Source organism: Chaetodon auriga, chromosome 2 (genome assembly GCF_051107435.1).
Source record: "Chaetodon auriga isolate fChaAug3 chromosome 2, fChaAug3.hap1, whole genome shotgun sequence".
NCBI lineage: Eukaryota > Metazoa > Chordata > Actinopteri > Chaetodontiformes > Chaetodontidae > Chaetodon > Chaetodon auriga.
Window position 1 is genome coordinate 17,903,986 of NC_135075.1, and position 23,668 is coordinate 17,927,653.

Consider the following 23,668-nt stretch of genomic DNA (forward strand, 5'->3'; position numbering starts at 1 on the left):
CCAACCGTAACACTGAAACTACAATGTCTTCAATAAAATATACTAAAGACTACACTGCCAAGGTCCCCCTTCGTCATAGAGGAAGTAACTTGAAACATATACTGCTCAATGTTGAGGAGACACGACGATCTTCTTATGATACATTTTGTAGTGCAGACAATTGAGCTCAGACATGACAAAGCATTATGTAAACCCACTTGGCTATGTTCAAACTTTACTTGTCTTTTCTTTCTCAACATGCTAAATATTTTAGGATTATTTTAACTATACATGTGTTTTCTCCTACAAACAGGAAGGCATCTGCGTCCTCAACTGGCTTGCGTCTATCAAGACAACATGTGATGAGAATTAATTTAGAAGATCTGGCCCTTCGATGCTGAACTTTTCTATTCTGCTCTCATAGCAGAGACAAAATACTAACCAGATGCTTTTGTGCGTTTAGCCTCTGGGAATGGGGATGATCGTCCTGCACGTGGGCCTCGTTCTTTCCAGTTTAATCTGGTCCGAAGGCAACCGCAGACTCAAATGGCTAATACGCCCCATGAAAATGATTTTCACAGACTTTACCCAGGTCGTCCAGGTTCAACTGATTCTAGGTTGTTAGGAGTTGCACAATATAGTCAAGAGGTAGTCATCTGTATCTGTATCTGTGTGTAATGCGAACGTCCAAACAGCATAACACAAATTACATCTTGATAATTAAATTAGGATTTGTTCATAATTTAGAATAATGAAAATATTAAAGCAATTATTGTTGCTGTCAGGTGAAGTCCTACACACACACGACTGTGACGCATACTGATTCCCAAAACTACGAGGAACAGGAATTTGAACAATACTGTGACGTCAGACGCTGACAACCCAGAATCTGAAGTGTTCTTCCCACAGGCTAAAGAAGAGTGAATATACGACTCTTATTATCTGCTCGTTCCTTTTCCCCCTCAGTCATAAACCTACCTCTTCGTTTTCTGTTTCTCTGGCTCAGACGCAGCCTGCATGTCTCGCAGTAATTTTCTCTTTCATCTCCTTCATTTTTACAGTCTTTCTCTATCTCTGTTCTGTTTCCTCCCTTACAGTCTTTGCTCCTCAGGCTTCCTCCTCTTGGGGACAGTGAAGTCTTTCGCTCAGTGCTCACATAACAACAGCTCAACTCCAGATTGAATGAACAAAGGAGCTGTGTAGCTTTGCAGTGGCAATGCACGATTCTTGACCATTTTCTTATCGTCCACTACACAGTCTCAAAGCAAATTCACTGGAATGAAGCGACAACACCACTCTAAAAATCTGAAGTGCTTTTTTTTACTTTTGTCCAAGCTTTCTTTTCAACAGATCTGTGCAATCGCTTTGCGTGAACTTCAGGTTGCTTGTTGCTCTGACGACCATAGTTATGTAATGTATAACTCACTTATGAATTTCAGTCACCAAACCGACAGAACATGTCCACGGAAATAAATTCTGCAATAGTAAATAGAGCAAGACGAACAAACTGCCCTTACTAAACCTATTCTACAGCAGTGAAAAGCTGTGCCCCCAGCGCAGGCCTGAAAAGCTGAGATGACACTACAAATCCTGAACTACCCACTACAAAATGCATGACATGACTTGTAAAATACGCACAAACACGACTCAACCACTAGAGACTCATACCTCTGCACGTTAACAGTGAATGAGCGTTAAATTATGCAGCTCAATGTTGAAACAGCAACCAAATAGTCCCAAACTCCTTCCAAAACCTCTATCTGACCAATTACACTAATAAATATCAATCAAATGAACAGTGAACAGATGATTATTGCCTTGATCATCCTCACATTAGCTCGGTCTTTCTATCCTTGGTCATATGAGCTGCACTCTCGTATTTCTTCACATAATATCCCCCTAACACATCAAATGATAATTGGTGCCAGTGTGGTTATGTAATCACCTCTGAATCAGCGTGAAACATGCCATGAACATTCAGTCTCCTCAGAGGAAGCAGCATAGATTTTGGAGACCTCCATGACTTTTTCTCTACTGCCACTATCTGCCCAAATAACCAACTTTCTCATGAGTGTGTCTCCTGACTTGAAGCAGAGCGTTTGTGATGCACAATGATGCTGCCAACAGAAAGGAACCCACTGATACTGAGGATCCCATCACCTTTCCCTTACTGTTACCATCAGGCCAAACTTCTGCTACCATTGTGTAATCTACCCAGCAGACTGTTGACTGTGACAGTTACAGCTAAGTGGGGAGATTATCAGGCCTTAGTGGACATCTGCACTCTACTGAGTGTTTTCTCTAAGAAGTGCCAACTCCAACAACATAAAGTATGTAAAAAGGTGATTTTGTGTTTTCATATGTTGTTTTTGCTGCAGGTATCAGGCCAAAATCAACAAGCTTTTAAGAGAAAAAAGCTGACTAGTGCACACTGCTGGTGGTGTCAACTAGATCTGGGCTGCACTGTATGAATAGCGTTAAAGCTGGATGTAGCAATTGTTTTATTTTAAAAATGGATCAAATGACTAATTTGCTCATGGTGATGGACTTACAGAGATTCTGCAGTTCTTCTCAGCTCTAAGGATTTTTAGAAACTGTTAGCATTGTCATGATTTCCTGAGCAGTGAATATTATAGTGAATATTGGACTTAACGTTATTCAGGTGTTCAGAGATATGACTCCAACTGAATGCTAATGTCCCTCTGCATCTGCTGGATGTGTAAAGACTGCTCACAGGTTCATCACATCAACTTCATAAGGTGACAACACTTTAATCTCGTTTTTAGAGCCTTTTCCGCTGACCCCATGTGGAAAAAAAATTAGTTAGAGCAGGTTTAAGTGTCTTGGATCAAGATGTGCAATCCAACAAATATGTCCTTGTCAGTTTCGCTAAAGTCATTTGGATGCCACTCTGAGCATTGTCAAAAACTAACAATCTTCACCGTATGTGAGGAAAAGCATCTTCTGGATGCCTTTTATGTGGCATATAAACAGAATTTTGGTGCTGCAAAGTGTTTGGCTGTGACTTGCAAATGAATTTGTAATGAGGATGCAGGATAGGGAACGGAGCCATCTCCCTGCATTAGAAGATCTCAATCATAATTGCTCAGCAGATACACAAATCCTCAATGTGCCACCATCCATCTGGCCAAAAGTTAGGTCACTTTTTGGCTGACAACTTTCCTGGCGACATTTGGAAAATAAATAAATAAATAACTGAGTTTCATAGATCAAAACATATAAAAATAATAATTAATAAATAAATAATAATAATAAAATCCAACGCTAGGAGTTAGACTTCTGTGAAAAAGGTTCACTGAGCCTGAAAACAGCAGCGCAGCTTCCTACACTTCAGCCATTTACCCTTTGAGTATCCAGGTTTGCGGGCTCTGTTAGCTACTATAGTGTCACAGTTGTTAGGTGATACATTTTTGACACATACAGTCATGAAGTAGCACCATTAATTACATTCATCTAAAGACTTTTTTTACTCTGAATGTCACTCTTAATCTCCTGAGGTTTTCAATCTGTGTGAGTAGGATTGCTATGTATGTATGTGTGTGTGTGTGTGTGTGTGTGTGTGTGTGTGTGTGTGTGTGTGTAAAAGGATGGTTAGACAAAGAGGAAGTGAGGGCAGTGAGATATTTTTAAACAAGACGATTTAGCGTCATCGTAAGAATCCATTATAAACTGGTGGGATAGTGTTTCAGTACATTAGAAACTGTGTACTATGCAAATATAGGTGTGTGTGTGTGTGTGTGTGTGTGTGTGTGTGTGTGTGTGTGTGTGTCACACTCACTCAATCACTTTGCTTCACTGCTCCCTGTCAATAAATCTATACGTTTAGCTAACTGCAGCTAATCCTGAAATATGGACCAAACAAGGTTCAAGATTTTGAGTGTATTTCAACTTTAACCTCAGTAGCTGCAGCAGAATCTTCATAGCCGCATTTGAATCTGACTTCAGGGCAAGTTAGAAGAGGCATAACCGCGGCTGTTGACGACGAGACATTGTGACAGGCAGCGAGAGCAACCCGCATGAAAGCAATCGTTGAGGCACTCAATCTCTGAGTGCACATGATCCCAGCTTATATCTCTGCACTTTACGACCCAGACAACGTGGACACAGAACCTGGCGAAGTCTGATATGTTATTGTCCCCTAATCCCCTATCAAGCACAAATTTGTGACTTCAGTTTCGCATGGTCACTCTGAAGCTTCCTACCACAGAGTTACATGAGATACTTGATACTCACTGTGTTACTGCCCTCCCCTCTCTATGGGGTTTGTAGCATACAGGGCTTTAAGACTGACGTATAAAAAGGTGCAGCCTGTTTGTATAGACACTGTGGGTACCAGCTCGGTTGAATATATAGACTTACGGTAATGAACAGCCATCAGCACATTAAAATAAAGCACTAGTGGTTAATGTTGATTATATGGGAGATGAGACTGCTGCCATTTAAGCAGAGTGTAGCAGAACTGAGGGATCAACTGTGCATGATGAGCAGTGGATACAGAACGGCGTGAGGCACACGCAGAGCTTTTGTGTACATTGTTACTGGTTGACTTATAAACCCACTAGTGTGAAACAGGGGGCATTCGGTGAGCATCAGGTGTGTCTTGGAGTGGCTTTGACACTGAATATTGAGGGGAGACAGTTGCCTTTCTTTTACTTTTTGGAGGTGGCCAAGCACAGAGTCCTCCAACTTAAATGTTGGATGATAACAACAAATATGAGAAAGGGGTTGAATTATTCATCAGTGTGCCCTGAAGCTGTTATGGAGGGCTTCGTTTACAGATTAGGAATGCAGCCTTCTTTATACTCTGTATATGAATATTGAATGTTTGTATTTTTGTCTTACATCATAATGGCCATGTTCATATAGACTCCATACAAGATAATGTTGTGCGTGGCAGTTTGTGTATGACATATGTTTTTTTTATACAGTAGCTATTTATGTCATACACAAGATGTATTGTATTATTTAATTTATCTTAACGACTCTTTTTACATAGTGTTGATTGCCACTTGTACCATGACTTTGACACTGGAGCTGGCAATGTTGGGCAAAACCAGAAAGAGTAGACAATGCATTTGAAAGTATACAACCAAAGAATCCCATCCCCTCCCTTAGAGTGATGAGAACTGGTTCTTAAATAAATACATAAGCAAATCTGTGCAAAGCCACAGTCATTTAAAGCAGTCGTCACAAACTTTCAGACTGAATCAGCTACCTGGCCCTGCAGCTAGTGCTCACTGCTGCGGTTAGCTGCTGAACGAGGATCTGTGTTGTTTGTACACTGGATGAGCATTTCTCTGGGGCCAAACTTAGAAAATATGCTAAATTTGTACCCAAAACATCTCCCTATTAAATAAGCAGATTGAAGAAGGAGCTCTACCTGATACAAGCATAACTGCATTACAGTCGTCCAGGAAGTAAAACTGAGGGCAAAAAACATGACTGGACAACATTCGTCTACATAAAAACTATCAGCAATATTACTTTTACTTCTTTGCTTTAACACACAGCCGGTCTTGCTGTTCATCCAGTTTGGGCATTTGATGGCATTTAGGGAGACAAGAAGAATTAGGCTGCTGGAGTCGTTGAATTGCACAGTAACGAATAACTGTGTCATCATCATGGCTTTGTATCAACTGACAGAGGGAAATCATGTAACCTGAAAACAACAGGGTGCCAAGAATGGACCCTTGGGGAACACCACAAGTCAGTAATGTACAGAGTAACAGGAATCTGTTGTCAGAACAGAGTTCTGTTACAGAGATATGACTGCAATCTTCAAAAGTGTCATCTCAGTGTTACCGCAAGATGTAAAACCTGACTGCAAAACAATTAAGGGCTGGATCTTCACAAGGAATCTTATCTTTGCAAAATGATTTATGGGATTAGTGCAAAAGAAAGTGACTTCCATAACATCCTTTAAAATGGGACAAGAATCGTTGATCTTTCATTAGTTATTCATTGCAGAAATGCAGACTGTGGATGATCGAGCCCCTTAACACAACGTTCATGTCTCATTTTGTAAGACTTCCTATACATCACCATCCATTTGACTGTGTGTGACTTTTCCAGCTGTTAGAAATAGTGATCGATTCTAGTCTGGTTGCTTCGTGTCTTGGATTCTGCTGCAGACTGATTTATGATTAGGAGTATAGCCAAACCACATTTATATGTCATCTTAAGTGTGACACGAGAGGAGCATAATTGGAATTTGTTGCCTGCCATCTGATACACAATACCCACTGAAAGAGCAGGGATTGGTAATTCTCCATTTTGGGACGTATGCAGGATAAAAATGACAGCAACATTCATGTTCAGCTTTGGTTTCTTATATAAATGGGTTGAAGCCAAACCCATGGATTCCATTTCTACGCTAAGCATAAAGCAGAATCTTAAAAATGTTAGTGAAAACTACCTCAAATGTGATTATCTACAGTTGGGCTTGGTGTATCTGAGTCCTACGGTAATAGATGTCTGGGAAATATCTTGAACAAGGCTAGTCAAATTGAGTAAAAATTTCCAAATGAATTTCACTCCAAATTGTGACACTATTGCATCCTAATTACTAATCCTGAGATTATCATCATACTTTTTAAATTAATGCTTTGCTTGTGATATTCTCAGCATCCTAATCCTGACGTCTACTAGCTCTGGTATTGTTTGTGTTTATTAAAGACAGAAACAGCCCAAATATAAGATGACATTACATAAATGTTACTGCAGCTGAAAAAGGCCTTTTCTTGGTACTGCTTTGCCAGCGGTCAGACGCAATCTTATTTTATGGCGCCTCAAATCTGATTTTGAGCGAGAGACAGACAATGCTGTGGCTTACAAAGAATGTAAACAGAGAGAGGGAAGCTTCAAATTGGGCCCGGAGTCTCCTGGAGAATAATTAATGTGACATTTCCCTGACATTTAGTCGGCGGTATAGTGGAGGAGCCTGAAGAAGGGGAGGAAGGAAGCAGAGATATGAGCCAGTGTAGGAAAAAGAGAGACAGGAAGGACGACAGGGCAGAAAGAACACAGGCAGAAACACTGTCTTTTCCCCTGGACATCTTGACAAATACTGCTCGCTACCTTGTGTTGCTCTGTGCAGACATTAAAATACAGAAACTAAGCAGAATTACACACACAGAGAAACACAAATAGACCTACTCCAATGTTCAGTACCCACTCCTTCAGTGATGATAAAATTATATTTTTGTTGCTTGGTAACCATTTGTTTTATGCTCACCATCTGTTTATGGGCTGTTACACATGCATTTCCATCTCTGACCCAGGATAGGAGAAAACAGCTGATGAGCTAACACTGGGACAGTCTGTGGTCGAATCTGGACCGCTCGACAATCCCACAGTTTGTTCCAGCCTATTAAACAGTGACTTGGACAATACATCAGGCCCTATCAATGCTTTTAGTAGTTTGGTCTGTGGTTTCACATTGCCCTTTTAAGCTAATTAGGAACTGATAAACTCTGCATCTTGCTGTGTCAAGGTCGCTCTTTTTTCTGGCATGCCATCCTCCGCTATAAGCTTATAATGATGCCAAACAAAGAGATGATGAACACTTTTTTCGATGGTAAGCACTGCACCCACTCATCAGTTGGTGGTTTTTGAGAGCTACAGATTGGAAGGAAACAATATGCATAAGCTCTTTCCTATGTCATTATTCAAAGCGAAGAGCACCCATCTTGGTTAAGCACTTCAGAAGTGTTCTCCAGTGATACATTGACAATTGCAAATATCACGGTGCGGTAATGGAGACAGCAACGTGTGTTCAACTCGGAGTGGTCATCTCCTTTTTGTAGGCTACAGCACTTCCTTAGCTCTAACACAATAAACATTGATCCTGCATCTCTTTGGTTCCCATGAAGAAGATATACCACTGACAGACTCGCAGCACTCATCTCAGTCTGTTTGTGGGGTAGCGCTGACAGTTCTCACCGCAAAGCATCAGCCGGCACAAAGAGCTAATAGTTTCATTTCCATTTCCTAAACGCTCCACAAACAAGGCCTTCTGCTCCCCTTAAAACAGTGCTGGAAAGAGACAGCATCCTCTTTGATCCCTCCAATCCAATCTAGGAGAGTGTGATCAAAGGCTGCTCATGTTTAGCACCCAGGTTGCAGTTGCAGGTGTGGCTCTCTGAAAAGCCTTCTGAGGGCCAAGTCTGGTGTTTTGAGCTGACTAAAGGTGAGCACACCTCACAGAAGTCAGCACTCTCAGGCATCCCCTTCAGATGAGGATCATTTGCAGTAGAATGAGGAACCTGATATCTAATTATGACTGCAGGGATTCAACACACAGATGTTAGAAATAAAATGCAGAGTTACACACTCATTCAACCAAACTGCATAATATTAACACACAACCACATGGGTTATGAATTGCAGCAGCTGCTGTGCCGTCACCTTTGTTTTAATTTTAAATTCTACGCTAGTAAATATCTTAAGCGGCTGCTTTCTTAACTGACTGAGTTAAACTCCAAAGTTATCGACTAATCTTTTGTCACACGTCACAACCTAATCTCCTACTGATCAAAAAGTGCTCCTCCCCAGCACTGATTAATCCCAATCAAGACTCAGAACGATGCTAAATCACTTCTGACTTGACGTTTGTCGTGCACAAAGATATAATTCAATATCCCAGCCTCCAGAATATCTCAGATTCGACTGGCAGAAGATGATGCAGGGTGTGGTTGTCACAAACACACAACAGACTGCAAAAGGACAGTCAAAGGAAATTACTTCAAGAGTCAAATATGTATTTTTGTGCTGTAAGCGAGGGCAGCTAAGTGATGTTCAAATGATTTATTGATGCATGACCAGCCTGTAAGGTCAGACAAAGTGTAAGTATGCATGTGTGTGCATCTGAATGTTTTGTATTTGCACATCCGTGTGTTTGAAGGTGTGTGTGTGTGTGCGTGTGTGTGTGTGTGTGTGTGTGTGTGATGGTGCTGAAGTAAATAACAGATATTTTCAAAATGACTTAGCCATGGACTTTTTGGCAAGTTTGGTAATGAGAGCATTACAGGCAACACAGAAGATGAACCTTGCGTCATGTTTGAAAGATGGTTAATAACGATGCATTCAGGGAGTCGCTTTCACTGTTACCAAACACATGTGACTGTTAAGACATGCTTTTTCTACTTCTTGAACAACGATAATGGCAGATAATGGCTCACACATCCCACGCTGATAAATCCACTGACTTTTTCTATAATTCACACTCTTTACTTTGTGTTCCAACCTCAGAACAACCAAAACATGCAATAAATAAATACCAAACCACAGCAACACGGAGGCGTCCTGACTGACCCATTTTGTGCAACCATAAACTTTTGACAGCCTCAATACATGGGGCGCACACCCTATGAACTGAGCGATAGGAGCGCCCCAACCATAAACTTTTAAAACGTGTTAGTAGGTCTGAAAAGTCCACGATGCAAAACTTTTGTTTTCCTCTTTTGTTTCCCTCTCTAAGTAATTATCTATGTTCAGTGGTCCATGTTACTCACGCAGACACACTGAGCAGTGCATAATCACATAAAGGTTGTGGTCTTGTGCACAAGCATTTTTATGGCAGGCCTTTTAATAAGGATTTAATGGTCTGCAAACTACAACAGTACAGCATCATGTTAATTAATTTGAAAACGAACTCACAAATCTCCAAAACCCTATCTTTCACTTCAGGAGAGGGACTATTTTCATGCATTAATATGTCAAAATGTGACGCACTATAAAACAAGACTAGCACCCTAAACACAAAGTACAGCTGAGGGTGATGAGAATGTCATTAGTTTGTAGGCAACCAAACTATTGGACAAAGTTAAATTTTGATCTGAGAATGATGGAAGTTAACCGATCGGTGGGATAATGAATGTGTGCACCAAGTTTCTATCTCACTCTAAGATATAAATGTCAACCTCAAGGTGGCGCTAATGGAAATGTCAGGGATCACCAAAGGCAGCAGGCTTCATGCTTTAGGACCATGAACATCTGTACCAAATTTCATGGCAATCCATCTGACAGTTGCTGAGATATTTCCAACCAATGACGCACTCATCTCTTCCACCCATCATCCAATGACAATTACCTTTGCTGCAACAGATGAGCTGGGCTTTTCCAGGAGGTCCCAAAGCTTCTTACGTTTTTCAGCACAGCAAGTGTTGTCAAATTCTTCTCCCTCTCTGTCTTTCAAATTGTTGGCCTCTCTTTTGAGCTCCTCGTTCATTTGCTCCTTTTTCTGGTGGTACCTCGCCTGGCAACATGACTCCAGGTAGATCTCATCAATGCCCCAGTAGTCGAGTTCTTGACTGAATGACAGGGCGCACATTTCTTCCATCATGTGAAGCTTGCCCGTGCGGTAGAAGTTCAGAATTGACGTGAACGCTCCCGGATGCCGATCAAAAAAGTACTCGTTCTCCTCAAGGTTGTAGTCATCGCACACTTCCATCAGAGATTCATGGGTGTTGCAATCTCTTAACTTTCCCAAACGTGTTCGTGGTAGTCTGTCTAACGTTCGCCACAAGACTTCATGCGGGAGACCCCCAACATTCAGCCTGACTCTGCGGAAACATGACTTGCTGCGAATGATGTCCACCGGTTCAGGTGGCAGCGATGATGTTGAGCGGGAGCCAGCTTTATTTAACTCTGTCAGGGATTTCTCCATGATGACTTTAGGTTCAACGAAGGTGGCAAACATCTGGGCCTATGGGCGACAGTTGGTCCTGTTCTCTTTCATTATAGTATCTAAAGGGTTCAAGAAACAAAACAAATCATTAGCATTCTAGGATTAGCCCCACATATCAAGGCACACTCATCAATCATCAGACTCTGAACTAATATGGTAATAAAAGCTGAAGGTCTGGACCCCAGGGATAGTTTAGAGCTGTGGTTCCTCACCTGGGGGTCAGAAGTCAAGGTATATAAAGTAAATCTGATCAGTCACAAAATGGTTTAAGGAAAAATCATTCTTTGGTTGAACTGCTCATGTCCACACAGAGGCCATAATCTGCAGATCAGCAGCCAAAAAGATTAGAAACCACTGGTTACAGGCAGTGAATGGTCCAGCCTGGTTTGGCATGATAGTCCTTCAGTCAAAATAAGCAGTATAGTCCATGAACACTGGCTCAAGGCTAGTTAAATAAAGGATAGATTTAGTATCAGTTACAACCATCAAGTATCAATTCTTTGTATTAATTATTTTCTACATTATTTCCTTAATCAACAGACAATTAGATGGGAGCTCTTAACAAAATCACTGGTTTAAAAGGCTCCCAGGCAGCAAAATAAAGGACAGCTAGAGCGCATTGTTAGTAGTATTTACTGCTGTCTCAACATCTGCTACATCCTCCCTGAATTTTTTAAAGATCATTTCCTGAATCAGCACTCAGACTCACACCTATTAGGCATTAACAAGAGAGAATGAAAAAAGTTCCTACCAAGAAGTCTAAAAAGCATTGCAAAGCAGCCAGGAACAGACGGGTCCCGAGGACCAGGATTGGAGCATCACTGGTTTCAAAGGGCAGATAAATAAGAAACAGATAAACTGTGTTATTATCTTGGATATTTCACTGGTAGTGTCACATAATTTAACAGTATTTTTATTGTTTGAATTCTGTTTTAAATTCCTCTTTGAATCAACAATAGATCCAGCCTCAGTTGGGGCGATGAGAGATGAGTCACACATGCAGTATCAGGAGTTAGACTTAATATTATTGTATTATTATCATCTTAACCAGGTGCCAAGTGAAACCTCACTGAGTATCATTTCCCACAACTTATCCCTAAACATTAAAACAACTTTGAAAGCTACTCAGATTGAAAACCAGAATGGAAGAGCAGGGTCCTGAGGAGCAGACCTGAACCTCACTGGTTTGAAGGACTCCTGGGCAGAGAAATGTAGGGCAGATGAATCGAATCATTATCTCTGGATTTTCACTCGTCCGTCGCTGTTATCACATCATCTATTGTATCATCCTCTTTGAATTCTTTTTAAATGATGTCCTGAATCAACAATAAACATTAACATCCTCAGATGTGGGTTCTCGAGATGACTCACACCTAATGACAGTTTGCAGAATCATACATTTCTATTTAGGGTTAACAGGAAAAATACTTGGGAATCATGACTCATAGCTATAGATTGTCTGGTTTTGTCATCAACTGGTAAGACACTTTGTCGAACACAACAACTACCCACCGAATCTCTAAAACGAAGCTTTATTCTGGCGACTGACACGATACTATTATCATTAATAAAATACTTGACAGAAAACTGTGTACTTACAAGAACATGCACCTTATTGATATGGAGGTCATTTTACCTTAGACTACTATTACTCACTGGTTACTACTGTTTACATCTCGGTATATTCACTAATACAGTTTATACCCGCCTACATCGCAGTATATGTATATATACATCTATTACTTTATTTATTTCTATTTTTTTTTTTTAAATCCATTTAAATCCATTTAAATCCAGTATATGTATATATACATATACTTATATTCATTTCACTTACAGTTAGTTTACAGTCATTTAATTTTATCATTACTTATCACAGTATTATGTATTGTATTTCATATAGATCATGTTCTGTTACTGTAGCATCAATTTAATGTCATTACTTTATGTCTTACATTCTCATTTCATAAATATAGTTTAAGCACTGTTGGAGTCACTGGCATTTCTGTGCATATGTCAATAAAGAAGTCAAAGATCTCCCCCACATGTGTATTAAGGCACACATAAATATTGACATGTTTGTTTTTGGCTGGGAGGGGGTCCTTAAAATGCTGCCTACTCCCTCTCTCCAATTACAAATTCCAGAATATATGAAAATGCACATGTTGTTCACTTCACAAGTTTAACTGGTGGACACAAGATGCCTCCTACATCCCTGCAAAGTCCACCCTCAGTGTATCTGTGCACTGGAGGCTTCTGGTCTCCACATCACACTTGGATTATTGGACCAGCATTGGTTTCCAGACGATTTGTGATGTCACAAATCATGCTTGTAAAATCAGATTTTCAGTAAGCGCAGAGAAAATCTACACTTTCAGCAACGAATGAGAAAACAGCCTTCTGGTGTCAAACCCTGCACATCACTCAGTGAAGCTCAGACATTCAACTGTAAGAACCGCAGGGGGGACTTTAAAATACTTCTCTTGGATGTATTACGTGGCTGCACGCAGCGCAGAGACAGACATAAAAGGCTTTTAATCTACTGAGGTGATTTATTTGTTTGGTTCATCATTGCTCCTGCTCATGTGCCGCCCATGCAGAGCTGTGGGTGGGGACGCAGGACACCACAGTGATGATGAGTGTGCTACAAAGTGAGCGCTGTCCACTCTAATGGTGCTGAAACACCAGGAAGCGCTGTGCACTCCCCGAAACACGGCGAGGAGCCTCCAGCAAGACGTTACACAGCACACAGCCTGGATCTTCTCCTGACAGGGAGTCCGACATCTATTACTTTATTTATTTCTATTTTTTTTTTTTTTTATTTTTTTTTTTTTTTTATCCATTTATGACTGTGAACTGTGGCACAAGCTGTTACATTTAACACGCTGCTCATTTTGTCTGGGAGCCCAGCAGCACCTCAGGCCCTGCAGATGTGATCACTGATCACTGTCGCACAAAGTTTCGGATACTTCACAAACACAATTAGGCCTAAGCGTGATGTCAACATGCATCACAAAGCACACACAGCATAGAAACACAAAGACACAATGCAGAATTGAGGACTGTTGTGGACATGCGGTAACAGGCTGCAGGGAAGCAGTGAAAAGAAATGTTAATTTGAAGGAGCCTCCACCCTCCTGTTTTATTCAAGGCTTCCATAAAAAGCATTCAACGCACCACTAAAACAAACAGTATTTCCTCTTGTGTACACACTGTACTGTCATGCGCAGCTACATATGCCAATGAGAAGAAGCTCAATGCTGATTTATCAGCTACAACTGCAATGTTGTGAATGCAAACCCTCCATCGTCAAGCATTTCTCTGTTTCTCAGAGGCTGCCTGCTCCATATTGCTGCAGTTTAAATGCAGAGTAGTCCTGCATGCCTCTGATTCTCTATTACAATTGACAGCTTTCATGTGATTCAAAGTGCAAAGATGGAAATAAGCTTAAAGAAAATACCGTAGAGAGTTGTTGTCATCCTGCACTGAATCAAACCAGCACGTACCGCTCAGTGAACAATCAATCCGCTGGTACAAACGGAGATGAAGCAGGAGCATTAAAAAAAAATAATAAAATAGAAGCGCCGTTATTGGTTTACTATTGCCAGGGTCTAACCCAATCCATTTCCCCCTCCTCTGCCTCCGACATGGCAGGGAGATCCTCAGCACGATCTACTGCCTCCCCGCCGGCTTCCTGCTCCGCATATCGCACCGCTGTTCCGCCCGGAGATCAACAAGTACGCCGAGAGCCCATTCGGACAGACTACCTGTGTTTCCCAGTCAGCTGTGTGAGGAGGCGCCGCATCTCTCTGAAGGTGGATCCGTGGCAGCTCAGCGCTCCCTTTCCACATCCCATTAACTCCTTCAGCACCGCGCCTGGACGCCTGACTCTGCCGCTGGAGCAGGACTTGTGAGCGCTGTTGTTGTCAGTTCAATGCTGCTTCAACTGGCAGGTGGAGGTGGGTTTGCACTCCGCTTATCTCCACAAGCAGTGGGAGAGGTAGTCTGTTCCCTCTCCACCCAATACATGCATGTAAAATAGCATACTCACAAGTAAATTATTAGCAGCAACGTATACCTGAAGTAGTGAGAGTGTTCATTCTGCTGGAAAAATGGCCCGTCAGTGATTTATTATCATATATTACATTGTTAGACTGGTGATGCATCAATGCACAAGGAGAATCTGGAGGGGGCGTGGAATGATTAATAGGGTAGGAAAGGGGAGGAAAACAAGGTCTGCAGCACTATTCATGTTTTCGGACTGTGGAGTAAATCTTCTGTTTTTTGTGTAATTTTACCTCTTTGGGCTTCGGACAGTTGATTAAATGAAACCACCTGGAAGTGTAGAAGAGAAATGCGTTGCACTCTCTGAGCTCCTGCATGTTCTTAATGTAAAATCTTGATTTGAAAAGTAACTAGTAACTACCGCTACCTGTTAAGTAAATGTAAATGTGGAGTAAAAAGTAGAATTTCCATCTGCAATGTAGTGGATAAGTACAAAGTAGCACAGTAGAGTGGGAATACTGGAGTAACATACAAGTACTTCAATCCATCCAATATCCAATATCACATTACACTTCACATTGTGTTAAAGGCCCACTCAACACAGGTTTAATGACATAGAAAAATACTCTGCTTAGAATAAATTGTGCATTTTTTTCCCAACAAAAATAAAAAAAATGCTAAAATTTCTTAAAATGACTTCTTATCCTTTGACCTCATTGAGAAATCCATTCATCATTTAAAAGTTTAACCACACAAGATTCCTCCCCCTCTGGAGCTGCACGTTTCAAGTTTCCACATCACGTTTCTGTGGGCTGCAACTCACAGAGACAACGACACATTTAAGGTGAGCGCAAAGAAACTTCCCTCCCTCCTGCAGATAAAGCTGAAAACAGCCTTCTGGTGTCAAACTCTGCACATACATCATTCTGCACAGCGAAGGTCAAACAACCAAGAGAAGCAACAACAGGAAATCATTTCTGAGTGGAGGAGGACCGTACAACCAACAAATGGTCAAGCGTGCTTTGTTTTTCTTTTTTATTGAAAATATTAGTGACAAATAATACATTTAAATATGAAACACAAATACACTGAGTAAATATTACTTAGAATAAATAGTGCTACAGTACAAAAGGTTTATCAAGCAACTGGTTTTTTTTTTTTTTTAATAGTTAATCAAATTCTCAAGTCACATTTCATGCTGCATCCTCTTCAGTCTGTATCTGACCTGCAGATCTCCGTCCGGCTGCAGCATCCCGAAGCCGTAACGACTGGGATTAACTGGCGGCAGTTTAGACTCCGCGTCGCACATCTCCAGATCGAGATGGGTCAAGAGCAGGAACACAAATCTACACACAAAGACGGACAGAGCAGTTTAGAACAGGCGACAAAACCACTCAGTGATAAACAGGATTTATTACACAAGATTAATATGAGGAAATGCAGGTTCCACACAATCCAGTTAAAGGCAGAAAATCACATCAAGCAAATCGACCAAATGGAAATAAAAAGAAAAATGCCCCAAAATAACTGCTTGTAAGGCCCCCGAGTGTTCACATCAACACCAACTAGCCTGCTCCCCCTTTTGTGTGTTGAGGATTACAAGGATTGACCTTTAACCTCTGACCGGATATGACGTCTGACAAACACACACTGGCTGTCCTCTGTGGCTCTCAGGTTCATATCAGAGGATAAGCAATTACTACATTACAGCTAATGATGATAGAGGACATGAGAGCAGGACTGAAACCATAACAGGGGGAATATTCTGTGGAGATGGATTGCGCTGGTCTGGTCTAGTAATCGGGATGAAATTGCAGGAAATGCTTTGATCATGAATGCGTCATTTAAAAACGTATTATACATAATGGAAAGATATAAATCTTAAAAAAAAAAAATGCTGTGGATTTTTACACTCACTGTTTAATGGTAGTAACAGCAAACTCTTTCCCGACGCAAATGTTTCTCCCTGCACCCCAGGGCATGGTGTGGTACTTCAGTCTTTTGCCATCCTTGTAGAATTCATCCTTCACTGTCAGATCATCATTTAAGAAACGATCATACTTGAAAGTCTGTTAAGAGGAGACAAGGGAAAAAAAGCACATGTTAGATGTGTGCGTTATAAAATCATGCAAATGAGTTCGATCATATGTCTCCGTGCAATTTTCACCTCCAACCATTGACGACAAACACACAGCATGAACATTGGGAATTCATCTTGCTCTCATGCTATTCAACTAGTTGTTTCAGTTGTTGTCATTTAGCGGCTTATCCCACAGGATGCATTCTGCCGCCGTTTCAAATCACACCGCTTAATCCTGCCTCCTCAAGACTGCTTTGGGCGCTATAACGTGGCTTAAAAATATCATAATGGATGTAAACAACTATACGTATCATGACGGTGGAGGCTCCCACAAAACGTGACAGCATATCCTGCTCAAAAACTGCTGCGTATTCACGTTCGTGCTGTCTGGGTCTGCACACAATAGTACCTGTGGTTCTTGGTGTATCTCTGGGTCCATCTGAGGGCTGAGGAAGGGGAACAGACACACTCTGTCCCCCCGTCTGAGGTGGTACTCCTGTCCGCTGGCCATGCGCAGGATCTTGTCCTGCACCACCTCCCTGCCGATCATTACGGCAGCAGTGAGCCGCAGGGTCTCACTCAGAATGCTATCTGCAGAATGAAAAGGACAGCGGAGCGGATGATGTCAGAGGGGTGTCAGCGTGAGTTAAATCAGCGGTGCCCTCGGGCGTAATTTGGAGTGCCACAAATATTAGCAGGATATGATTATATGAAAAAGGTAATCAGTATTTAATTGAATCAAGGGCCAAACTTTTATTGTAACTGTCACTGTCTCAATACGCTGCATGTATCTTGTTATTTCCAACAAGTCACAAGAGCCTTTGTTTCCATCTCACTGGAGAGGCTAAACCCCAAGGTGGTAGGGCTCAAGTGAATAAATGAAAAGGCTGCTAGCAGCTGTTACGTACCAAACACAGGTGTGCTGTGTGCTTCCAGCGGGTTAATGGGGGGATGCTGTAAGGAAGTGTCCTGCAGAGTGAGGTCTCTGATCTCTGATTCAAGAGCCTCCATGGCCTCAGGGTGAGTGAGCAGAAAGCCAAGGAGCCAAAAGGCAGCAGGTCCAGCATTACACTGAGAGAAAACACACCCAACTTAGCACAAAACATAAGCTTCTAGTATGAAGTAGAATAACCGAATAACTGCACAAAAGTCAGTGAATATTTTCTATATGTCGACATACAATGCATGTAAAAAAAGAGATGGTACTTCTGATTATTTCACCTAATATTTCCATTCTGTAAGGATGCTGTCTCAATATGACTGACATGAAGAGAAGCCAGTAAATCAGTCCACACTTTGTAGAGGCTGCTGTCAGCCTCTCTGGGAGAGACACATGAGCCTGTCAGACAGTAATTGCTGTGGGTTAAGGGAGCTGTTCTTTTTACCTCCACACATCTCAGGTCAGCTCTCCATTGGCAGCAAGGGCAAATACCCAAAAGCAACTAAAGGTGCATCCCGACATCTTCACTGCCACTTGTTTGGCATTTTGGGAAACATGCTTAAAGAGTTAGATGAGAACACTTGCATGCCCGTCTGCAGACACTGTTGTGTTGCTTTTACACTTCAGCTTTTGTTCAGGCAATAAACAAATAAGATATAGCATGTTGATTACTAAGCTTTAGAGGTGTTGGTAGGCGGATTTGTTATCTTTGGACAAGCCAAGATAACCGGCTGCTGGCCCCAGCTACATATTTGGTGTATAAAAATGTGAGAGGGAGGGTTTCAATCTTCTCATCTAACAACTCTCATATAAGCATATTTCCCAAAATGCTGAGCTATTTAGGGAATGACTCAACTCACTGGCAGCTGTATACTGGGAAAAGCTGGGAAGGCAAGACTCACGAAACACTCGGTCTATATATGCTTCAGTCAATAACTTTGATTTGTTTGTAAATGGATTGAGAACAGCAACCCCCAGCTTGTGCGGGACCCTTGATGAAGTGGTAGGGGGCTTCAGTGAAAGCCTAGCTGAAATACCTCAGCCTGCCTGTAGCACGCACACAGTCACTGTGGCACGTCACACTACTCTCACATCTAATCCCTGTATTCTCTGCAGTGGTGCTCCAGTTTCCCTCCCAGACTGAGACTGTGTGCTCCAATATCCCCAGCAGACGTGATAAAGCACAAACAAACATGCTGGAGGAAGAGAGGTCTTTCTCAGACCAGCAGAGCATCTGAAAAAGAGGTCGCAGTGGGTGGCCTGGCAAAGGTTTCTCCTCTCTTAAATACCCTACACTGGTGTTACTGGGTGAACAATTGCTGTTCCAGTGCGACTGGCAGGTTAAAAGAGGGCTGAAGCTTTTATAGCTAAAATGCAGCATATGAGGGCAGACAATCAAACAGCTTGCTATCTCCCCCACATGGCAGCACAGAGCAATGACGCCTTGTTGGTCTGAACTTGACTGGACTGGTGAGAACGAGGAGCAATTCTGTGTTCACACCTATGTCAGTATCATTCACACTGCCAACTTTGTACACTGAATAAGTAATATTTGAGAAGACAGTGTATGTATGGGTGAGGTCAAGGAGAAGTCTTGCACAAGACAAAGCAAAGCTTTATACGTTGTATTTAAACAATGGCTGTATTCATGCACGCAGGTTAAACACCGTTTTCAGTGGAACTGCACTGTAGTCAGCTGTGGAAAACCTGACTGATGGCACACTTTCCTCATATGAGTGACAGAAACTGTGTTTACTTGGAAAAAGAGGAAGCAGCTGACTAACACGGTTGTTGTACGCACTGTATTAATGTGCAATTACATAACCTCAAACAAGAAAACGATGTCATGGAAAGTGACTCACATGACCAAACCTCCGAGTTACAAGTTGAGGCAGGTAACTCTGAGTGAACTGGCAGTGAAGAATCCATTGCCTCTCACGTGTGTATTGTTGGCACGCTGAGCACTTTGGCGAGGTATTCAAGCATGCACTGTGTGGGTGTGGAGAGTTTGCATGCTTTGGTGCCACTGTGTGGCCCTGTGTCTGTCTGAGGTTTATCTGTTTGTGTGTGGGAGCGAGGCAGACAATAAACCAGCTCTCACCTGTGTGGTCCACAGCTGCAGGAGTAAAGCTCTCTTCTGCATTTCCGCATCTACTCCCTCCTCCTGCAGGAAGTGATGGTAGCTCTGCTGCCAGGAATTCGACTCTCCGCTCAACCAGTTTGGAGACAGCATGTCCCACAGTCGCTCCCTGGATAAGTTGGCTGTCTTGCTTTCCCCTGTTAAGAGATAGGACATCAGTTCATACATGCCTTACAGTGCCGATAGATAGTAAATAGGTGTGCTTTAATTTGCTTTCATGCAGCTTACCTCGTTTGAGTGAGCAGCGGGCCAGTTTGGCGAGAAGCTCGTCAAACTTGCGGAACTCTTCGTAGACTGCGGTGGCATTGTCCCTCCTCTCAAACAATGTAAGATATCCAGCCCTGAGCATAGCAATAAAGTTAAAAATATTCATGTCTGCCACTCCTGGTAGTATCACTGACATCATTTGATTTGTATTTTGCTTAAGGTTAAGATGCTGTGTGATACCTGAAGAGGAGGCTGTAACAAAGGCTGAAGAGTCCATCCTGTCTCCACTCTGAGGGGCTGCAGCCTTTCTGATCACTCAGCAGCAGGCTCTGAAGGTGAGAGCTCATACAGCTGCTGAGCTTGGACAGACTGACACCTTGAAAATGCCTGAGGAAACAATCGATCGATATTGAGATCTGCAGCACTCATTTGAAACAGATTTTCTCTTATCATTTCGTGAACCAGAAAGTCTGTTTAAAAGATGGATTTATTACTGTTCCATCCATTTCCTCTCCGCTGTAGGTTTGATGCTCGGCAGCTGCAGACTGAAGATCCTTTTAAGGAGCTGGTTCCTGTTGCGGGTGAAGTCCAGGAGGATTGTGTCATTCAGCACAGCATCGAAAGAGTTTGCGTCCAACAGCACGGTCACGTAACGTCCAGCGACACGGACCTGGAAGGACACCATTTCAGTTCTTCTAATACAGCTCATCTTTTAATTTGAAGCTACATGGAATGGCCTTTTTCTTTCTTTTTAATTGCTAGAAGCCTTATTCAGGGAAACATTTTGTTCCACATCAGAAGAAATAACGGTTTGCAGGGACTAATTAACTTGCTGCCACCACACACGCATGATGTAGTTGAAATTTCAGATGATAAATTACGTCATATCGGCTGACAGACTTCTTGCTCCTGCATGCAGAAAGAATCTTTGACCATCAAATTCCCATCCGTTTCATAACAGCTAAGGATTGCCATTTTTGGAGATGAAAATATGACGTCACACAGTCTTTATGAGAACTCACCGTGAAGATGTCCCCATGCTTTTCTTTCATGCGGGCCAAAAACTTCGAGGCATCTTTTCCAAACTCAAGCGCGTGCCCCAACCATGGAATCCAACCTTTGTCCAGAGGTGGCTCGTTTTTCTGCCTGTTCAGGTATGAGGAAACTCATTAAAGCAGTGTGACAGAGGTGCTTTACGTACCTTTCACTCATTCATTCATGAATCTTGACCAACTGGTTTGGAGTCAACCTGGAGTTATGTCGAAAGAGCTTTCAGTGGTGAGGTTGAAAGGCCATGCAGCACGCAGGCTGCGGCATAAGCCATGAGAATTATTGTGAGCTTTACTCTCTTATGTTGTTTAAAGACAAAACTAATAATACTCATAGTTATTATTCAGCATGGTTCAGACATTCAATTTTTTTTTTTGTCAAAATTTGAATAAAGAGGTATTCTAATATAATTACAGCTATTTATTCACATCTTTGATTCATATCAAATGTGCTTAAAATAATAGAAAAGCTTTTCTAAATGGTGGCATAAAAACCTGTTTTACAGACCTTTAGACTATTTTGCAAACTATGAAATTTTGCTTTGCTAATCATTTGATATCTCAAATTAAATTCAAATTAAATTAATTCCAGTTCAATTCAGAATCCTTTATTTATCTTTCTAGGGCCAATTCAAGGCAAGTGATCCTGCAAACAGGAGTATGTACACCATTCATTTACACACATAACAAAAAACAATCCAAAAATACAAATATGACAATGTTAGTGTTTAAATTTTAGTCGTGATTTATAGGAGTGGCCAGTCCGGAGCTGACCAACTATCAAGTAAGTAATATCAGCATATTAATGAATGGCTTTACCTTGTGCGAGTGGAGTAAAGGAGAACTAGTATAAGCAGTCCATTAAGTAGCAAGAATATTGTCCATAACATGTTTTCGTAAAGTCCGATACTTGTCCTGTCCTGCAGATGATTTACTCCATAGCTGCTGGCAACTCACTTATATCTTTGAGCCCGGCTCAGAGGTAACTACTATTTGTCAGGAGGTTTGGAAAGGTGTGGCCTGCGACACCAAGTGTTACACAATACTCTCCAGTAGACGGAGTCAGAGACCACAAAACCCCCACATCCACAGCAAGTAACACAAACTGAAATTATTCCAAACACCACGTAACTATTTAGAGCTTAGTTCACATTAAGTAACACCTTTCAGACGATGGTTAACCAGCCTGCACAGTATCTTCACAGTACAGTATCTGCTGTGGGGATAAACCACCTACCAGAGCATTTCTGAGCAGTGATGTCATCCAGGTAAAGGAACTCATGTGTCACTCAGAAAGGGGTGATCTCAAGGCACACATTCATGACAGACGTCATACGGTTCACTTCTCAGACAGGAATATTTGTCAACACTCGGTTTCCCATGAACATTGTGAAATGTCTATTTTTACCTCCCGCACAATGACATGAAGGCGGTCAGAGGCACAAGTATCTATGCTGTCTGCCACACTGAAACCAATGATTAATTTGACCTACCTCTGAACTCAAGATGTGAGTTTTGTTTATGCCCATATACAGTATGATACTGCGGTTGTGAATGACGACCTTGCTAGAATAAGTTATACAACCAATTTAATGTTTGTAAATCAGAATTATAACGGTGAGCATGAAAGCGATAATGGTATTAAATATACAATTCGTCTGGAAAAAAAAAAAAAAATATATATATATATATATATCTTGTAAAAAAGAAGAAGTTGCTTGGTGTGTGCACCAGCAGAGGGTAGTCATGCACTTACAGTAGCCTCATCTTTCAGCAGCTGGACTGAAGTTCAGAAGTAGACACTGAAGTGAAAATCATACGGCTGAACAGCCCATAAGAAACTCATCTCTCCAGTCGAAAATCACAACTAACTTGGTCAATGCGACTGAGCAGCTGGATCGGTAACTTACATGGCAGAAGTACTCACATTGTTTTTATAAGCAATTCATATGAATTGTGAGTTCAAACGAAGAAAAGACACACTGACGGAATACCAAAGATAGTAAAGACGCAAAGCCATAGTAACTTAGGTAAACATTTAAGTGAGCTAAACTATTAAATCCATGTGGGCTATTTACGTTTTCTTCATGTTTTGTTGGTAAATAAGGGCGTCAGAGAACACGGACAAGTAATAAATAAAAATGAAGACTTTGCGATATTACTTCGGGGGCTTAAATTAGTAATTTCAGGGCTTTTCAACACAGCTTTAAGAAGTCGCTAGCTTGAAGCTAGTTAGCGCTAGCGTTCTGTGTGCTCTTCGCTAATTGACCGGACTAGCTACAATAGCCTGAAACTTCAGTTCCTACAGTAAACATTTACACTGCAATGAAAATGATTGGTTTATCAGTTTTTTTTCTAATTCTTATTATTTGTTTGTTTTTATCATGGTGCTAATGCACAGTTTACAGTAGGTATACGGACAATGAATAAAAAACACAAACATACCTGTGACCTACCATTGCACAAGACATGATTCCGAGCTCAACATTCAGCATCTTATACTAATTATTCTGATCCCAAACCAAATGACGTATTTTATACTATTGAACCTTCAACCTAG

General features: G+C 41.5%; 2 protein-coding genes across 5 annotated transcripts in view; both read right to left on the reverse strand.

The window, feature by feature from the left end:
• Window positions 1-14,732, reverse strand: part of kcnb1 (potassium voltage-gated channel, Shab-related subfamily, member 1) — a 34,079-nt gene extending 19,347 nt beyond the window's left edge. The window contains exons 1-3 of one of the 4 annotated variants that reach the window (XM_076759668.1): window positions 14,194-14,616; window positions 11,439-11,508; window positions 10,091-10,746 (exon numbers count right to left, since the gene is read on the reverse strand). In XM_076759668.1, coding sequence (XP_076615783.1) covers window positions 10,091-10,699 — 609 coding nt within the window. In that variant the 5' untranslated portion in view covers window positions 10,700-10,746; window positions 11,439-11,508; window positions 14,194-14,616. Of the gene's footprint in view, window positions 1-10,090; window positions 11,509-14,147 lie in introns of all 4 variants that reach the window. The other 3 variants (XM_076759658.1, XM_076759689.1, XM_076759679.1) reach the window with 3 other exon arrangements.
• A 1,145-nt stretch (window positions 14,733-15,877) lies between these two features.
• ptgis (prostaglandin I2 (prostacyclin) synthase) lies at window positions 15,878-22,051 on the reverse strand. Its single transcript, XM_076759737.1, has 10 exons — window positions 21,928-22,051; window positions 21,082-21,205; window positions 20,554-20,729; window positions 20,300-20,446; window positions 20,081-20,193; window positions 19,814-19,989; window positions 17,681-17,843; window positions 17,182-17,363; window positions 16,610-16,761; window positions 15,878-16,038 (listed from the first exon to the last, which is right to left on the reverse strand). Exons 1-10 carry the CDS (start codon window positions 21,996-21,998, stop codon window positions 15,879-15,881), a joined length of 1,464 nt encoding a protein of 487 aa, XP_076615852.1. The 5' UTR covers window positions 21,999-22,051; the 3' UTR covers window position 15,878.
• Between the last annotated feature and the right edge of the window lie 1,617 nt (window positions 22,052-23,668).

Excerpts from the sequence above, each read along its gene's own strand:
- ptgis (XM_076759737.1), bottom strand. The coding sequence starts at position 21,998 with ATGTTATGGACAATATTCTTGCTACTTAATGGACTGCTTATACTAGTT. Across the intron at positions 20,447-20,553 it reads GAGAGGAAATGGATGGAACA|GCATTTTCAAGGTGTCAGTC; the intron begins GTAATAAATCCA and ends TTGTTTCCTCAG. Across the intron at positions 20,194-20,299 it reads TGTTACAGCCTCCTCTTCAG|GGCTGGATATCTTACATTGT; the intron begins GTATCACACAGC and ends TGCTATGCTCAG.